Raw genomic sequence first — 19,813 nt, 5'->3', positions numbered from 1 at the left:
ATTACTATTGTTGTTGTTTTATGAGTTGTATAATTTTTTAATGTTCTAAGTAGTAAATACATACAGTAGAATGGATATTTACCAATGATACCAACTCCCTTAATTTTCTTAAAACTTTATCATTTTGTGGTTGAATTTCCCCCGTCATTAGGATCCACGGACCACAGACTATCATACAGAAATTCATAATATTATATCGTAGCATTATGTAAACATTTTTTGAATTTAACTAAAAACAGAATAATAATTATGCTTTTAGGAGACAAAAATGACACATGCATAACAAAAATATTATCCATTTTAGATTAGATAAAAATGTAATATGATCTTTGAAACTGTCAGAAAGTTTCATAAGTCAGGTGTCAAATTCTCGTGTTACTAACACGATTTGTTTACAAAATACACAATTTGCAAAGCAAAATACATAAATAACTTAACATGAGTTTCAAAGGGTATAAAGAGAAAATTGAAGACGGCGATGTGGTTATTCTGTATCTAAGTAATAATCTTCACGCTATAGAAGTGTGTACAGAAATTAAAAACAAAAAAGGAGAAATGGTAGAAAATGTTTACCAAACAACGTTTGGTGCTCTCAAAGTAAAAAATTTGATTGGAATTGAGTATGGGAGCAGGGTAAGTATGCTGTGGTATATATAATATAGAAACTTGCTATAATATCAACAACATAACCTCTTGTTATTAATAATTAATTTGGTACAGCTTAGGGTTTTGGTTTGGGAGCTGTTTGGAAATGGGAAATAGTTAACTATTATTCCCCATAAAACTATTATTTTATTAAATAAGAGACCATGTCATTGTCATTTCTGATTGTATTTGCGTACAAGTTACAACTAATTAGTTATTATTATTATTATTATATTATCTATCAATATGATAAACAAAAAAACTAAACAAATTGTACAATATGCCTTAACCTAAACAAATTAAACACTATTTACACAATTTAAAAATGATATAGGGTATAATTGCAGTATTGCCTCCCATTAGGTAGAATTATCAAAAGGCTGGGGCCATGTTATTCAGCCAACACCAGAGCTTTGGTCATTAACACTTCCGCATCGAACACAAATAATATACACACCAGACATAAGCATGATTCTATTGCAATTAGATCTAGTACCTGGATCTATTGTTGTTGAAGCAGGTGAGTGTCATCACATATTATAATTAGTCAAAATTTTAATATAAATAAGCTTAAGAAAACATTTGGAAGAACTCAAGTCTTTCTAAATATGTTATCAAAAGATATAAACCTTGTCTATACTTGTCTTTATATGTCCATGTTTCTATATTATTTTTCTATATATCACCTATCTCAGTAAAACAACTGTGTAAAATCATTTATTATATATACAACTTTTTACTTATATATTATATTTGACAGGTACTGGCAGTGGATCTTTAACTCATGCTTTAATTAGACGGGTAAAACCTAATGGGCATGTTTATACATTTGACTTCCATGACCACCGTGCTAAACTTGCTAAGGAAGAATTTGAGTCACATGGCATAGCAGAATATGTAACGGTGAATATCAAAACTTGTATATCTTAAATTGTGTAAATTTTAATATCAGTAAAAGAATCAATTTTGATGTCTCTTAAAAAAGTAACTTTTTCATCTAATATATAAAATCGTCATGTCACAATGTTCGTTTACATACTCCTCCGAAACGGCTCAACTGATTCTTATGAAATTTTTTATGAATTCAGTAAGTCTGAGAATCGGCTACTATCTATCTTACAAACCCCTAAGTGATAAGGGGTGTCCACCCCTGAATTTTTTATTTAATTTTAGACTTAATTTTTTACTTTTATTTTTTTATGATACACCATACAAAAATAGATACAACCCTTAATTTTCATCTACCATCAACGATCAACCCTTATTTTTTATTTGTTAGTTAAAAACTTATAATTTGAACTCTTGAAGTTTATATAGAGAAAAATCACAGAAAACCCTAAAAAGTTTTTATTCCGGAAAGCCGAGGAGTATCTGGGTTGGCGTAGCAAAATGTTCCATTTTGGTATGTACTAAAAAGGTAGACTAGGCATTAAGGAGAAACGAAGTCCGCGGGGGCAGCTAGTGTTATATAACAAACAAGATTAAACAAAAATTTTGTCGAGAGAAAACAGTTATTGCAGATTTTATTGAATAATTTCAATGATAGAATATATTAATGATAATAAATATTAAAACTGCAAACGGTGACGAAATCTTTTTCTATGCGCTAGAGTTTTGGTGGTTCCCCCGAGATCCGCCTATTTGAATTGCCGTCACTGTTTATATTAGCTTTGGGCCTATGGACTAACCTTAATAATATAAAGATTTCATACATTTGTATTATCATATTTGTTATTATTATTATTTTGTGTTATATAAAATATGTATCGCACTCTTGCAATTCTTCACATTCTTTGTTTACTCTTTGCTTTACTTAGAGTAGCCTGAAAGGCATAGCTAAGTATCGATAAGGCAGCCTTTGCATTATGTATGTATGTTATATATTTATTCACAAAAAAGTTACACCTTCATTCAAACCATGCCTCGCAAAACTGCTAACGCAGTTTGACTGCAACTCGCCCTATATAAACATAACTTCTAAATCACTAAATTAGGTCACACTAATACAATTATTTTACGTAATGGCTACAACATATTTAACAAATGGTTTTTTAATAAACCTTTAAATTTATCAAATGAAGGCTCACGTCTTATGTCCTCGGGTAAACTATTAAGCAAGTATGGAACCCGTTTCTTCAACGTTCTATCTCCATAATAATTTTGCACCATGAGTATTTCAAATTTACCTTTGGACATTGACCTTGTGTCAGTTATATGTTGCAAAAATTTGTGAAACGCTCCTGTTTACTATGATTATTTACAAGTAGAAGATATTTATGTTTCAGGCTATCCGGTAAAATTTTATATAGTTTAGAGTTCCTTTACATTTATTCTTTGTCTTTTTATTTACGAGTAATTTTAAAAATCTTGTTTGTAATGATTCTATTTTATCTATGTATGTTTTAAATGATATTCCATAGCAATCAAGAGCGTAACCTATTATGGAATCCACAAGTGCAAAATTTAAACATTTTAGTATTGGCAATGAGACTTAGTACTTAAATGATAAAACTTGTTTTTGCTTTTTTCTATAATTATTTTTTATATTTTTTAATTTGTGTTCAAATAGTGTAAATAAATAAATAAAAGATGTAGGTTATATAGTTCAATTATTGCTTTGGCCAGATTGTTAATTATATAAGATCCTGTTTTCTATAATTTAATAGTACTAGGAAGATTGTGTCTAATTTTAGGCCCAACATAGAGATGTGCTAGAAAAAGGATTTAGTGAACAAGTAACTGGTCGCGCTGATGCGGTGTTTTTGGACCTACCTAAACCATGGGATGGAGTCCCACATGCTGTGGACGCTATAAAAGCTCAAGGTATGTTCCATTTTTAAATTTCAATTTTGAAGATGTAAAAGTACAGTTGTTTGGGATGAAAATAAAATAATAATTATAGTATTAGTAGATCAGGAGAAGGTCATTAGGAAATACTTTCATTACTCAATATATATTTGCTACAATTTAAATAATTATCATATTCCGTACGCCGTTCTCTTCGATGCCTTTATGACGCGTCCATTACACATACAAATACAAATTGCAACAAGCCCAGGCATAGATAAGCTATCTACAGGAAACTACAGATCGTTATAAATCGACAGAATCGATTGCGATCTGATCACTCGGTGTCGATTATTCGATCTCTGAGTTATGCGTTCCTATTCATTAGACACGCTTGTTGAACCAGATAACGAATTTTGTATCGATTAATCGATTTGAGTGTCACGCGAGGGTTGTCGAAACATTGATGTAGGTGTTTGTTTAATTTGAATTTCTCCTTTAATTATCGTAAAGTAGAGTCGTGATGCGGCGATTAAGGGGCTGTTATGTTAAGAAGTGTGTATAATATCACACAGTTAGTAGTACATAGTAGTAACCTACTTTAAGTAAATCGGTTTTAATTTTACTTTACTAAATTTAACATAAAACACCTTAATTGCAGAGTTTTTATGTTTAACGACAATTAATAGAGCAAGATATAGTTGTCTTTTTTGGATTTAGAGTTAAATAAACGCTGAAATATAATGTTTAATGACACCGGAGATGTTAATATCTTCATATCAAATTTCACTGAATAAGTACTATCTATTTCAGTTACTATAACTTACAATTCCTCCAGTAATATGCAGTCTGTCCCAAATTAAAAACAAATTCTTGCCCATAGACACTATTGAAAGCATAACAAAATGCTTCCTTTCGCATTTATTCACGGCCCTTAGTAATCCAGGCCATTTAATCTAATTAGAGCCCCATAACTAAGATATACATCGCAGCCACTTACCAAATGACACAATTATCCTTGAAGGCTCTTAAGTCACCTCCTGTCCATTGTCATGACGACATTGAACTTAAACAGATCGCTTGCTAATTTACCATTTAGATTTGCCGATACAGCAGCTTTATTCAATTGTTTGTTAAGTAATATTTAATCTAAATATATTTATTCCATATAAAAATTACTTGTACTAGCTCAAACTAGAGTTAAAGTATTGAGATTGTGACAGTTGATGAATTATAGAATGTAAACATTCACAACAGAAAAAGACGTATAGATGTAGATATATCATGCAAATTACCTATATCATCTTCCGTCTCTATATTTTTACGCGCCGTTCAAGTATTACGTAACCAGATTTACATGCAATTTATCCATCCTCTTGTCAGCAAATGTAAGCAAAGCTCTCAAAAATAATAGTACATAAACGTATTAATTTTTTGTATGAATCCTGGAAAATGCATTTCGTTTTCTAGCATAGACAATGTGTAGGTAAAAAGTAAAAAATAAAATAAAAATGTGTTTATTCATTGTAATTATGAATTACAATGTGCATATTTGGGAAGCCTTTAAATTAAAAAAATACCTGTGTCGAGGTTCCCAGCTCTTTCGTACATATATACGTATGTACGCTTCACGGAACTATTGAATGTCTTTGCAAGTAAATAAATAGGACAATATTATTTAACACGATTATTGTTCTTAATGTAATATTGCATTGGTTTAAGATCATTATAAGCCCATAAAATCAAAGTCACCCACTTGACTCCCACATTCATTGCTTGACCAAACATCTCATTCTATTTGAATGTAAGAACTGAATCTACGCCGTCATAATAAAAATGTCCGAATGGTCCATTCGTTGCGTGTAGAATAACTCAGTATAGGTCATTAGATCGCATCCAATATGGTTCCTTAAATAGTGCCGGTATTTACGCTTCTGCGCGGGAGTCGATTCTGATAAGCGCGTCTTACCTTTCGACTTACAGAAATCAACTACAGTTGAAACGCCCCAAATGTAGCATACAAGAATATAAAAGCAATCTTTCTTATATGAACTGTGAAGGCACATAGGCTTCTAAAAAGTTAGGTATAAATTAGCCGTTTTTAGACTTATGTATTCTTGTCGAGATGTATATTATATTTTCTAATCAAAATTATATAAAAACCGCTCTAAACTCACTATAACTATTCTATAATTTAAATTTTAAACGTTCATGCAACTATGAATTAGAATAGGACTCCAGTTAATATGTAACTTATACGCACTGTAACTTGAACCGCCTCGATAAAGTACTGAATTATTTATTGCAAATTGCCAACGCCAGTGCCTAACAAAATTTTAATACTTATGAGTGCTTATATATCAGCGTTGTAACATTTAATTAAAATTATACAAGACCAAATATCACTTTCCAAAGATAAATAAGTCCGTGTCGCGCTCGTAAGAAATAATCCAGAACGAATATGCCTCGTTGACAAAGAAGTTGCGCGTGATTGATACTGTCTCCGAAACAATTAATTTTTTTCTATGGTCGCAGAGCGAATTAGCTAAATCGTCATTGAAGCATCATGTGAATATTTATGCATATCATATTTTACAGGTATTATAGTATGTCTAATATTTTTTTAAGATAGCGGTATGTTGTCGCAGCGGTGGTTAACTTTTAAGTTACTTAAATAGATAGTAATAAATAAATAAACATCCGTATTTGTAATCTCTACTCCAGTTATGTGTAACTTTTTGCACGCTTTTACTATCGCAACGAGCATAGACTATCCAAGGCAATATATCTTCTATACGTAATAAAAGTCAACACAATAGTCGTTAAGTATCTACAATCAGCGTATCGAGACGTACATTCGGCCTTTTCTTTTCTATAGCGTTATTTATCGGCCGTCGCTCGTTGTCCAAATATGTCCTATTTATAAATGGTCGGACACTGTGCCTAAGGCAACAATGGCTAACAAATGTATGGACTTTTCTCTTTGTTAATCGGATACTTTGTACAGTTTATATATATGTTCTGTAATATCTACTCAGTAGAAAATAAGCCTAACATAACTTCTCTGAAGAAAAACGATGAATTAAAGTAACTATTTACATTAAATATATAAATCAAAGCAGCAATACGCGTGTTAAATCACTGATTCCAGGGAAGCATATTTTTCATGTCAATGCGCACTTTATGGGTGCTAGATGAAACACATTAAGGTACTTTAGTTTTATCTTCCATAACGTCAACGCAAAAACCAAATAGAACTAGGTAATTAAAATAAATTGCGAGCAACAAAGTAAAGTAAACGGTTCCCATTGCACTCAGTGTCTGAGCTCAGAGATTCTCAAAGTGGAATTGTTAGTTAATATTGTTTATAATGGTGGTTAGATTTGCGATGATCGTCAAGAAAATTAGCTTTATCATCGTGTCAATAAAAACTTTAAATTGAAAGTTGGTTTTCGTAATCATCAATGGAAAATGTATAAAGATTAGAATTTTGAACGCCTTCGAATGTTTAACTAGTAAAATCATCTTGGACTCTTGGTACTTTATCTTACATTACATAAGTACCAATAGGTGTACAGTTTGGCAAATACTGGTTTCTAGTAATCGCACCGTTTAGAACACTTACAAATGTCCGAGTGGGGAACATGACATATCAATGAAACTGAGCCCTCTCCCATGGTGGTCTGGACGTAGAACGAACGAAACTCTAATAAGACAGCCCTTTAGCTCAACTGTCGCAGTTAGGACGTTATCTTTTGGTGAGAAATTACACCTTTTGTTGGACTTTGCGACTGTCCCGATCATTTTTGTCTTATTTGCATAATTTGCTAATGACGACTTAGAGCAAGTGTTCTTAAAAGCCTCCAAGCGTAGTTTTGTCGTTATAAAAGTCGTGTGTATTAAAAGTTTTTAAGGCAATATAAAATATCATTTACCGAAAGTTGTGCAAATTAACGTCAATTCCATTTCATAGAGTCAGGCTTGGGTAAGAGCACTTAAATAAAACACACACATTACATATTACTAAATTATAATATTATAATAATACTATTATAATATCATTAGTATTATTTTATTACGTATTTAATATAAATAAGTGTTGATCTTAATTTCCAATCAAACGATTATTAAGATTGTATGTGACCTTAATTTGGCTGAACTTTGCTTGCATAAAAGTACTATTAAAAGATTTACATATGAACACGCTCTAGATCGAAAAAACATTTGTAAAGAGACATTGTTTCCATTTCCCCTAAATTGTTGCGCGATGGCAATACGTAACATCATCGTGACTGACAATCGGTGACGTAGCAGTTTCGACAGCTGACAACATTATCGCAAATCCACTCCATGTCATATCGTTCAACAGTTTGACATTTAATCTTTTACAATTATATTACAAAAGAACGCCTGCGCATGTATAGTTTTGAAATTGATATACGGTATATTAAAGTGTTGAGAGACTATAGAGGTATATATTATTCAATAGATCCGTCAGCTCTTGTATATTTAGAATAAAAGAAAGTTTTCTTGTTTGTGGCTCAACTAAAAAAAAACATTAAATGAGATCACTTCGATTTCCGGGATTGGATTCCAGCTAAATTGTTTCGGGTTTGTGGTTGTACTGTCGGTTTTCGTTACATATAAATAAATGACTGATGTTTGCTAGATGAAAAAAATAAATGAAGTAGAACCATCTGCTCTGTGAAGCAGTTGGTGCTATCAACAACGAGGAAGCTGCGCCTCCGCTAAGAAAAACGAACCACTTGTGGTGTTGTTCCTCCATTCTGCGACTGATATTTCTGACCTGTACTATTCCTCTATGTTTAAAATATTACATATTCTATTATTTATACCAGCTTCGTGTAAGCTTCGTAAGATCTTTTATAAATGCGCATTTACCCTGACCTTATTAGTCTATTAAATTATTACTGACATATTACATCGTGGATTTTCATACCGATGTTGGTAATAAATAATGTGTATTCTAACATTTGGTAATTAGTCTTATGTATGGGTACTTGGTGTACTTTAGAATATGTAGTTATATCTATCAAGCCCTGTAATAAGGAGAGGCAAAACAATCATAATCGTTTAGTTGGTAGGCTGCTCAGCTTCTTATATTTAAAGAAATCAATGAATTTCAGATATGTGTCTGCAACGCGGATTTTACTTTGTTATAATACGCTTCGTTAAAACCTCTTCAGGTAAAATAAATATCACCGATACGGACTTCGTTCCCTTTAGTTTTATTTAATATATAAAAATAAATACTATAAAAACCCTGCTAGCTTGATTGTGTGTACATTTGTGTATTGTGGTCAATAAACTAATTTTTTTTTTAGAAAATTGTAGTCCTTCATTATATTTTTATATATTAAACCAATCATGGAATACTTTAAAATGAATGACAATTTCCTGATAGAATAGTGTTCAAAACACATTAGATAAATATCTCAATTAACACATAATATTTTATTATCAAATCCGCTAAAGATAAGATCAAGGAAATATTCAAGTATAGTTCTTTCACTCCCTAACATTCCCTTGATAAAAATCTTATATCCTTGTCTTACCAAATACATGTCACTTATAATAGCTACATGACATGCCCTGTCCCTGTAGGCGCCACACATTAGAAATTATATTTTGATTCTTACGTACTTGATAATAAGAGTGGCCGAATTATTAATTACGCTCATAGTCCAAATTTATACAGTTTAAAGTATCTCCATCAAACGAAAATGATCGCTGTTACCAACGAATAAGGATTATATAAATAAAGCCTGATTGTAATAAGTTTGTATTCACGCACTAAATCAAATAGTAGTCAATTAAGATAAAGCTCAGAGCGACAGCTTTGGACAATAGCGTATGACTAATCTTTTGTATTAATGTATGCAATAGATATACGATTAATCTCGGTTATTAGTAATGAATATTAGGGCCGCATTACATTAAGTTATGTAATGCGGCCAATACCGCTGTCGTTACTATTAATAAATAGAAACTCCTTTAGAAAGAAATTATTTGTTCGAACGTTACGTTTTGTTCGAAGTCAACTTTCAGTCACTTTTGTATCATCCATTAAACTCATTGATCTTAAATACCAAATTCTCAATACAATTGCATTTAAAATGTTAAATAAATGTAGACAAATAAATTAAACGTATACGATTTATTGAAAATATTCCAAGCTAAGGTCTAATAGGTCAATTTAACGTAATTAAGTTGAAGCTGTTAATTTAAACACGGAACAGTGATATTAAGATTAATTAATTACTATTATTTTCATTTGCTCCATTATTCATTTGCTTCCATTTGCTGAGGTGACAAAATTCTTAAAGTTCTTCAAAGTTTTTATCTTGAGAGATATAATTTATGAGCATACATTGTTTGTTTTATCTTGCTTGATATGTTTTATTTTACACGAACTATACTGCAAATAATTAAACCTAATAAACAAGTTTGCTTGAGTCATTGTTCGAGTGACTTATTTTATGTAACGAAAACAATTTTTATCCGGATTTTTTATCGAAACGGTGCTAATAACATTGAACAAACTATGTGACAGTAATAAATTAATAAATGCATATTAAATATATTATAATGATCAATATATCTTACTATTTATTATATTTTTTTTTATAAGTAGGTTATAATTGTTAACTGTGTTTTAAGTTTATGTTTGTATGTGTTTTCTGTTTTTGGCTTTTGTGTGTAATGTAATTGTTTAGATATTGAATCACTGAAGTATTTCTGAACCAATTAGGGTCATTCAAGAAAAGAGCGTACCAATTTTTAAAAGGCCGGCAACGCACTTGGGAGCCTTCCAGCAATGTGAGTGTCCATGGGCGGCGGCATCACTTAACATCAGATGAGCCTCCTACCCGTTTGACCCCTGTTACCCTGTTACATAAAAAATCGGATAATGTACCAAATGTTAAATTTTCTATCTATAGTAATATAGTCTCGAATAGCTTAGATTTATATGCTTTGTTTATGCGTGTAATATAATCTTACAACATATTATTTGCCACGCGTTATCACACCATCATACACGTTTGACGAAACTGGGACGCGAACACCGTAAATTATACGAATAAATAATATAATTGTAAATATGTAGGTATTAAAATTGATGTATATCAGCATTTACGCAGCTGCAATGAGGTCTTTCGAGTGATTATTGGTTATTCGTGTGTTCATAATCTGGACTTCTGTTCATCAATGCACTAATAGGTTCTGCTTTAGTGTCAACACATAGGATCTATGTTCAGTTTAAAGCACGCTAAGCTATGGTTCGAGGTTCTTTGCGAACTTTTGAGGTTTTGTTGTCCTACTAAGATAGAGAATATAAATTTTAGATTTTTTATATTAAATATGATTTATTTGAAATAAAAACGAACACAACATAGTAAAAATAATGATTATTTTCATAGTCGTTAATAATAAATAGACGTTTTGAAATGCTTTTGTTTTTAGTAATAATTCTTATAAAATTCTTCTTAAGGTAACAAACGAAATTATATAACCCTCATACCTGAAAAGACTAATAGTGGTACTGTATCTTCAAGATTGTCTGTAAAGCATAGCCTATTCAAAGAATTTAGATTAAAGTTTACCATGAATATGAAAGAGATAACTAGGTAATAACACTTTATGAGCATTCAAAATTGAGTTGACAATCGATTTAGAATAGAATAATGTGCGCACAAAATATATTTTGTCACAATAAATGATTGTCATAGATCTATGTTTAACGCCAATCGTTTTTGGGTCACCGATTTATTTGTGATACAGATATGATAATAAATTTATAGTGTTCTGCGTATGTATTTATCAATAATTGGATCAAATTCCATATTTATGATTAATTGTTTATGGCGCCCGCCCCTTTCGATATTTTAGGACATCCATTATAGCCGCCATGTGCATTAAATATTAGTTTTAGCTTGATTTACAATGACCAAATGTACTATTGTGAAATAGCATACCAACGCTATGTACCTACTGTCTGCAAATGTAAAAAGCATAGTAAATGTATCTATTTGTCTGTAACAATAGAGTTCTTAAATAGTAATATGTTTTTGGTGCTAATATTTCCATGCCCTGACAACTCTTTTGCTTCATCAACTTTCACAATCGTTTAAAAAAATATACATCAAATTTTAAACCTTTGTATGTATTTTTTTAATGAAAAACGCTGTCTATATGTCCAGGCACCTATGGGTTGGTTCACCAGCCCCAAACATACCATTCCCATTGTGATGTTGATTCAAGTCAAACTTCTAAATTCAAGTATTGCTTAAACACTTCGGTAGATCTTATAGATTTTAGCTCACTATATAAACAAGAATTCAGGGTATTCCGAAGAAGCGATTACATTAAATTGGATTGCCAAGAATGCGACGCATTCACTTTGATTAGAGTTCAACGCGCGTGAAGCTCCTCGATACTTGTTTTGTTAAAACACGAAAAACCTTAATTTACTAAAAGAGAATTTTTTTTAATGTATTCAGTAATTTTTAACTCGGCTATATTGAAAGGATTATAAAACTGTTTATTTCTACGAGCTATACATATTCTAGTATCTCTTGGCATATTCTAAGTTCAAATATTAAAAGTTCACAGCCCAAAGGGAATTTGATGTGTAACACGCCCACGCTCTATTAATCAAGACGCAGTTTACGGTCAGTGTTGATAATAAGTAAAGTATAAAATTAAAACAGACGTTAGGCCGCCTTTCTATGACCCCTAGCCTTGACTCGCCGCGCCCTGCGGCTTGCATTCCGGAGCATACGTCACTGCAATGTACATTCAGCATCACAATTTTTATCTAGAAATTTCTCGCCAATGTTTAGTAAATATTGAAATTATTTTTTTTATTTGCACACACATGGTACATTTGTTAGCAGGTACATGTCGTATTGTAGAACGTATATCTATTGTTATCGTTTTTCTTTTTCAAGAGCGTTGAGTAGGTGATGTAGTCTATTGCAGATTATATTAATATTTGTAGAAAAAAAGGGATTATTTCGCGCCAAATAATTTGAAATCTAGATAATCCAGACTGGTTGGCAGATGAAGCAGTTCCACATTGTAACCAACTGCTCTTCCTATATTTTGGTTTAGAAAACTACTAAAAATTCTTATAAAACGCCAAATTACATAATTCAATGTTGTAATATAAAATAAAAAATGAAATACTAGGTAATTGGTTAATTTATACTCCACGTAACTTATATGCCAGTTCACTCGTAGCGCCATCTAGTAATATACATTTAAACAATGACATAGGTACATTATCCTACCCCAAACCTAAATATTGTTTACAAGCGTAGCACATTTTTTATCAACAAAATCCTCCTAATATTTAACCTAATTCCTTTTGCCATCATGGTTAGCCATATTATGTTCTCGAGTTTATAATTTTAAATCCTGAGAACTGCCGATAAAAAAAATTACTACCGTAAATATACTCGTAAATAAGTCTTTTACATAACCTTGGATTTCATTTGAGTTGAAGGTGATGGACGTTATCATTCAGGCGCCGCTGCCATGTTTTATCTTCACCAAAATAACTTTTTAATTTAAGTTCATTAGCTTTGTATTTAGTGATCGGGTTAGGTCACGTTGTAATGATTTAGTTTCAATATGGCCCCTAGTGGACTGTAAATGCCTGTCGGCGGCTAATTTATTCCGATTGCTGCTTTATTATTGCTTATGGACCCTTTGCGTGGGAACATTACGACTGTTCTGTTTTTATGTGTGTTTGTCGTAAACTATTAGACATGTAGCACTGAATTAGCCTGTAATCTAAATGCTAATTCATTTAATATTAATTTATTTGTAGTTTCTAGACGTCCTAACTGACCTTAACCACCCGTTATCTGTTTTTACAGCTAATGGCAATTGTTTTTCAGTTAATTTTCTAAATTACTACGTATACATTATTTGGGAACTGAATATTATACATCTACGCATTGTAAAATATGCTTCGTGCAATATAATATGTATTTAAAACCTCATTAAGGACCTTTGATGTTTCCGCTGCATACTTCAGATAACAAGATTTCTTGATTTCGCAGAATGTATAGCAATACAATTTGGTTTAAATCAAATACTTACTTACTCTCCTGGCGCAGCGACCTAAAGTGTGTCTTGTCCTCCGAAAATAGAAAACGCCACCTTCGCTGCTTGCCAATCGGGCATGGAGTTCGCGTAGGTCCTTCTACGGCGTCTTTCCAGCGATATTCCGACGGGTCGGCGGCCGGTCGGACCGAGTTAAGCTTTTTTAACTCTTCGACCTTCCCCCTTACTCTCAGGATGACCAATCCAACAGAGTCTTTGGGCTTTAACTTGTTGGGTTTGCCTATTAGGTCCTTTTTTCCTAACTTTCCAGCTTCCACCCTCCCTCTTTCTCGGGCCCGAAATCATCTGCAGATCTTTTCTTTCGGCTGGTATAATTTCTTCTCTTCTTTAAGTCTTACATCCGTACGACAGTATGAGTCTTATAGCCGTTTTGTAAATACTGAGTTTGGTACTTCTGGTGAGGGTTTTGTGAACCTGTACTAAAACGGCACTTTTAACCCGGATGTCTTCCTTTTCTTTCGTGTTTGGTCCGTTACAGTACAGCAATGCACAGGTCTTCGGGTATTCGGGTTTTATCTTTGTAGCGCTTCATATTCTCTTTTATCACAGTTGATATTAAATTAAATCAAATAGGATATTTCAAATAAATACCCATTCAGAGTCGCTTTGATTACTTTCTCATACCGAGAACACAATTCCTAGAGCAATATTTCCAAACATATTATGACCAGTCTATAATATCCGGACTAAATTCCAATTTGAGTAATATAACACCAATAAACATAAGAATGAGGTCGCGTGCCCAACGTCGCATAATTACAGGGGCGTATGCCGACGTCACGCGACTAATCAATTGATGTCTTCATCAGACGCCTGAGGGCGTTACGCCTGCGCTTGCGCAACTAATATGGGCTTTGTGCTTTCCGCGACTATGGGTTACTATGGTACTATAATTTTATATGCTATTGCTATCTCAAATATTTGGTATTATTTTTTTCTATAATGACGATATTATTTATATACACTTTAACAATTACTTGCACTGAATAGTTTAATGAGTTTTTGAATAAAATACGACGACACATTTAATTAATATTTAATACTGTAATTAAATATTTAATAATAAATGTAAAATTAGAAGCATTAATATATATTTCTTTACTGACGAGTTATAAGTGTAAATTATGTTACCTACATGATTAAATTATTTTTTTTACTTTTACTTTACTTTGCTACTTAGTAACACGGTACTTGACTAAAATAATGATAGTCTTATCCTTTATCCCTTTCCTTTTCTCTAAGCGATACAGTGCAGCCAATTAATACCTATTATAAAACTTCAATACCGCAACAAACATTGTTGCGCTATTCGTAACGCCTTAGAAGTAAAATAAAATTCTAAACGCATTTAAACCAATTGAAAAGCACTTAGGGAATCACAGAGAACCAACAAATTGAACAGGATCGGCAATTACACGAGACAATGCGTGCGTGAGAGGCGCCGCACGCAGCTCGCGAATTAGACTCGTTAGGGTGGGGCAATTAGGGGCTCGTTCCCACGGCAGACAGGTGCTCCTTATATCTAACGGGTCGTCGACCTTTGACACCTAAAGTTTACTAATCCGGACAATTCTCGTGTCTAAGCACTTGTAGAACTTTCCCAATGTTAAATTGCCAAAAGTGTACGTCAGACTGCCTTCTAAAGGGTTGGCGGGCGTTAACTTCTAGGTTTTAATGACAATTTTAATCTTGACTTCGCTCAGCAACTTAGCAGAAATGTAGCCTATTAGTTTTATGAATGACTTAGTAATGGATAAATTACATTTGCTTGATATTAAATAATAAATCATACGGCTTAATAATTAGAAACTAAGAAACATACTAATAACTAATACATTTCTAACACTTATGTTGACTGGTATAGGAATTGATTAGTGAGTTACCCACAACACAGGAATGTCCTAGTATGGGGACTATATCAGCATTTGTAAAATAATTAAACAATAGAGTAATGTTGAAGTAGCAAAGTTTAATTTATTTATTACGCAATAAGTAAAAGGCAAATCGAGAAATCCAATATGTGACATTTTTAATAAGTTCCTATTAAATTGACGAACGTGTGAATGAGTTTTATCGCCTTTTGCGTTCAATGAATCTCGCATTGATATGTCTTTGATGATTTATACAAACGCTGTGTTAGTTTGTTTAACAGCTAACACTAGTTCTAAGTATTTAATGTCACTGTAATTTACGAGTGTGGCTTCAGTTCTCCTAAATATTCTATGAAGGTGTCGTAATATTGTTAGTTTAAACTAAAACTAGTTTCATAACATTTACAGTTTAACTTCGTAACGAAATTACATAAGTTTCAGACATAAAGCTATAGGTAAGACCAGGTTACGGTTCGATTTGAAAAAATATTTCTATGAAAATCACTACAAATGTAAGAGGGTATATTTTGTTTTATTGTTGTCTTTATTTAATAACAGGAAAACAGTGTATGTTATTATATTTAACAGTAATTGAACGCTACAAATAAAAGATTACTTAGTCCATACGATGTTGACAAACATGCAAACTGGAAGTGTAAGGATTTTTCCTTTGGATGTTTCCAAAGTGGTTAATAGGGAGTCCCATTACATCATCCGAGCGTACAATGTCCACCATTTAAGAGAGAAACATGGCTGCATTGCGTATAAGGAGCGTATTCGCACTAACCAGCTTCTGGATTTTGTTAGGAATATTCACGGGTTAAAATCTTTTATTTTACTTGGACTGTCGATGATAGAAGCTAGATAAGACATTGAATATTAGTACCATTGTAGTGTTGTGAATATTTTGCAAATGCGGTATCTCGGACATACGATCATAATGCCAAAACATTATGTTAGTTGAAGCTATGTATTGTATAGGTTAGATTGTAATTCATATAGTTAGTCTCTCTTTTGTGGCTTTATAGTTAAAAAAATGTTTAGTATACAGAAATAAAAATCTGTAATTTCATATTATTAAATCAATTAATCAATAAAATGTCTGACGACAATATAATATAGTTTTGTCTTTGGATAACGGATAATTTTCATTACAAAATTCACGAGATATATAACAGACAGTTAAACTATATATTTATGTTTTTTCTATGTAGTGCCTGTGTACATTCACCATATACCATCATTATTTATTACAATACATACAATATAATACATATTGTCTTAAGATATACAACCTTTAGTGTTTTATTTTCACTCGTCTTTGTACTAGAGTAATTTCTTTACAATAAAAAAGATTTGTTAACCAGGATATCGAGCCTGCCTTGTAGTTTGAACAAACACGTAACGAACTTGCTACGAAGTTGGTTAAATCAAAATACAGGCCTATATATTCCCTTAGACGGACCGTTTATTTAGAAACAAGTTCACAAACTCTTCGTATTATTTAAAGTCATTTAGGTAAAATTCATGTCTTTCCTTATTACAAAGACTAAGTATAAGTAGCGGCATCGCTCGCATTGATGCTTTTTTTAAATAAGCGTAAACTAATAAATAATTATATAAATTAAATAATTCCCATTGTAAAATCCAGTGCACAAAGTAATAAAACGCTACGATGATAAGACAGTCTAATAAGTTTTATAGTTAGATTACGCATAGAAACCTAGTAAAATCTTGTAATTTTAAAGCTTGCCTTGTCTGATATAAAAATAAATGAACCACCTAAAAATGGACCGTTAAAAAGTCCGTGTATATCTTAAGTAAGCAAACTGCTTTAACTTGACACCTTTTAGCCAGTAGCAAAGATTTATATCGCGAACATACAGTTACCAATGAGTTTATCCGTATTCCATGTAAATGTGTAAGCAAAGCACCTGTATTGCATTGCAAAACTACCAGATTATCTAAATATTTAAAACATTATTCAGCGTTACGAATTTATTAAGATAATTGTGATTATGCGATATTTATTCGATATGGTTGGAAAGGTTGAATAGGAAATAATGTTATTCCAGTAGTATTTTACTTAGTTTTGCTGTGGAAATCATAAAAAATCGGCGTAAAGAATCAAATCTTATATACGTGATACTATAATACATCTTCATATATTTACAGTTTACTACACTTATTAAAAACCAGTGGTGCTACAACCTTTAAGGTCTGGGCCTCAGATTTTTGTAACTATTTGATGATCATTTGTTTTCTAATAAGCAAGTAGGTGATTAGCCTTCTATGCCTGATACACGCCGCTGACTATTTGGGTTTTAGGCATGCCGGTTTCCTCACGATATTTTAATTCAGCGAGTGTTAAATGCGCACATAGAAACTCCATTGGTCCACGACCGGGTTTCGAATTTACGACATCAGGAATAAGAGGCACACCTTGAAGCTAATAGGCCAACACTTTTTTACAAGACTTGCAAAATTCCTAGTATATCCTCACTCTTTTCTCTTCTTAGTTTACTAGATTATGAAACTGTCTGTGACTTCGTGGAGAGGTTTTTTTATTATAAAAGTATTAAAACACCTTTTAAAATCATGTGAGTATTTATAAATGACATACATTAAGATGTGTATCGCAGTTATATTCGTTATAAATTTATAAACACGGAGCAGAGACACATTTAGTAATTTAGCCGCTATTATAGTTACAACTATTTATATATAATTTGTGTATAAAGACTTCGTATATGGATTCATTTAAAATAGAAATCCCTTAAACGATAAAGACTGAAACTGATATTGATGAGAGGCAGCTGATTTCGTGAAATAAATAGCGTAGTATTTTATAAAGGTAAGCTGAGATCCGGCTCACCGATTGGCGTACATTCTTGTATCACTTGTAAAATACTTTATTGGCCTATAGTCTTAACACGATAGCTTGGCCTTTATTACATGCTTTACACTGCTATCTTTACACATGTCGTCTCTCGTTTTAAATATATTTTAACAATATTCAAGTTTTTTTTACTATGGTAATCATGATTTGGTGGATAATGGCCAACCCTTATTTGAAGGTGTGTTTCTGTGATTCTATAAACCGGAAAATGCATAATTTTACGTTACGTTTCACGTTACTAAAATCTTTATTTCATATCTCTTTATTTTCAAAAACTTAACAAATATCATATGTGTAACAATGCATATATTTTGTTAAAAATGAATGAAATGCAAATTATTATTATTATCAGATATTTATTATAATATATCCTCGTATCTGTATGAATTAACTATTTAAATTATAGTTAAATTTTTCAAATTTCGTTGCTCAAGCACCAGAATTGCTTATTTTCCTTTTGGATGAAGTGACAACTTAAATTTCCACTACTGTACCAAGAGTAAAGGCTACATTGTGCGAGAGAGACTGGTGTATCGTTAAATTCGTTTTTTGGATTTATAGCAGCGCCTCCCCGTTAGCTTTATCTAAATCGGTGCACTATGGTTGCATCTGCTCGCGTATAGAAGACACATTTCACACGGACATTTTTTTTTATATTTACAAGAGAGATTGGCCTATGTTAAGAATATTTTAAGCCTACAATATTTGACGGTGCTACGAGATACATGGAAAGCCGGCTGCGCTACTAATCCGACAATATTCTTTAAATATCTTCCTTCCTTCACAGTCCTTCCTATTAATACGTTTTACACTATTATATTTAGACTATTTTCTTATAAATTTAAAACGTTGCTTTGGACCAATTCAAGACTCTCTAGTCTCTATATTTTATGCATTACTTGATTTATGATATAAGAATAAACTGTCATTACGATGTCCTGTAATATATAGGTAAATAGATATATTAATAGGAACCTAAGGTTAGCTGCTGTTAGTAATCATGTAAATCAATCCGTCGCAGATGTACGCCCCTTAAAATTTCTTATAAAGCTTATTTCTCCAATTTACACAAACCCTTATATCGAAGAGTCATCCACAATAATCCTAACAATACGATAGCCAATAAAGAGTTAATGATACACTGATTAACAATATTCGGGGTAGATAGGCATGAGTTACACGCTGGGCGGGGCGCGATGCTAGATTACTGGGGATTTATGCCAGCCGCCATATTAACTGATACGGACTAAATATCCCATTATTACACGCGAAACAAATAATCTCTACTTCGGATTATGCTTTATTTATTGGTAACGTCTATTTTTATTTGTTACATATCTTTGTGAACTTTGGAATAACTAGCTTAGATTTATTTACTAGTATTAATAGGTTTACTAGGAACGGTTTGATTAACAATATGTAATGATAAAGACATACATAGCATTAATTATAAGAA

At 32.1% G+C, this 19,813-nt stretch overlaps 1 protein-coding gene across 1 annotated transcript in view; it reads left to right on the top strand.

The window, feature by feature from the left end:
- Positions 1-246: 246 nt before the first annotated feature.
- The window catches only part of LOC125051866 (tRNA (adenine(58)-N(1))-methyltransferase catalytic subunit TRMT61A), a 49,925-nt gene continuing 30,358 nt past the window's right edge, over positions 247-19,813 (top strand). Inside the window, exons 1-4 of the mRNA XM_047652474.1 lie at positions 247-633; positions 1,009-1,165; positions 1,406-1,548; positions 3,339-3,468. Of these exons, the coding sequence (XP_047508430.1) occupies positions 439-633; positions 1,009-1,165; positions 1,406-1,548; positions 3,339-3,468 (625 nt within the window). The 5' untranslated portion in view covers positions 247-438. The remainder of the gene's footprint in view (positions 634-1,008; positions 1,166-1,405; positions 1,549-3,338; positions 3,469-19,813) is intronic.

The sequence above is a fragment of the Pieris napi genome, chromosome 8, assembly GCF_905475465.1.
Source record: "Pieris napi chromosome 8, ilPieNapi1.2, whole genome shotgun sequence".
NCBI classification, from domain to species: domain Eukaryota; kingdom Metazoa; phylum Arthropoda; class Insecta; order Lepidoptera; family Pieridae; genus Pieris; species Pieris napi.
Note: the sequence above shows the minus strand (reverse complement) of the source record. Positions and strands in the feature narration are given on the sequence as shown.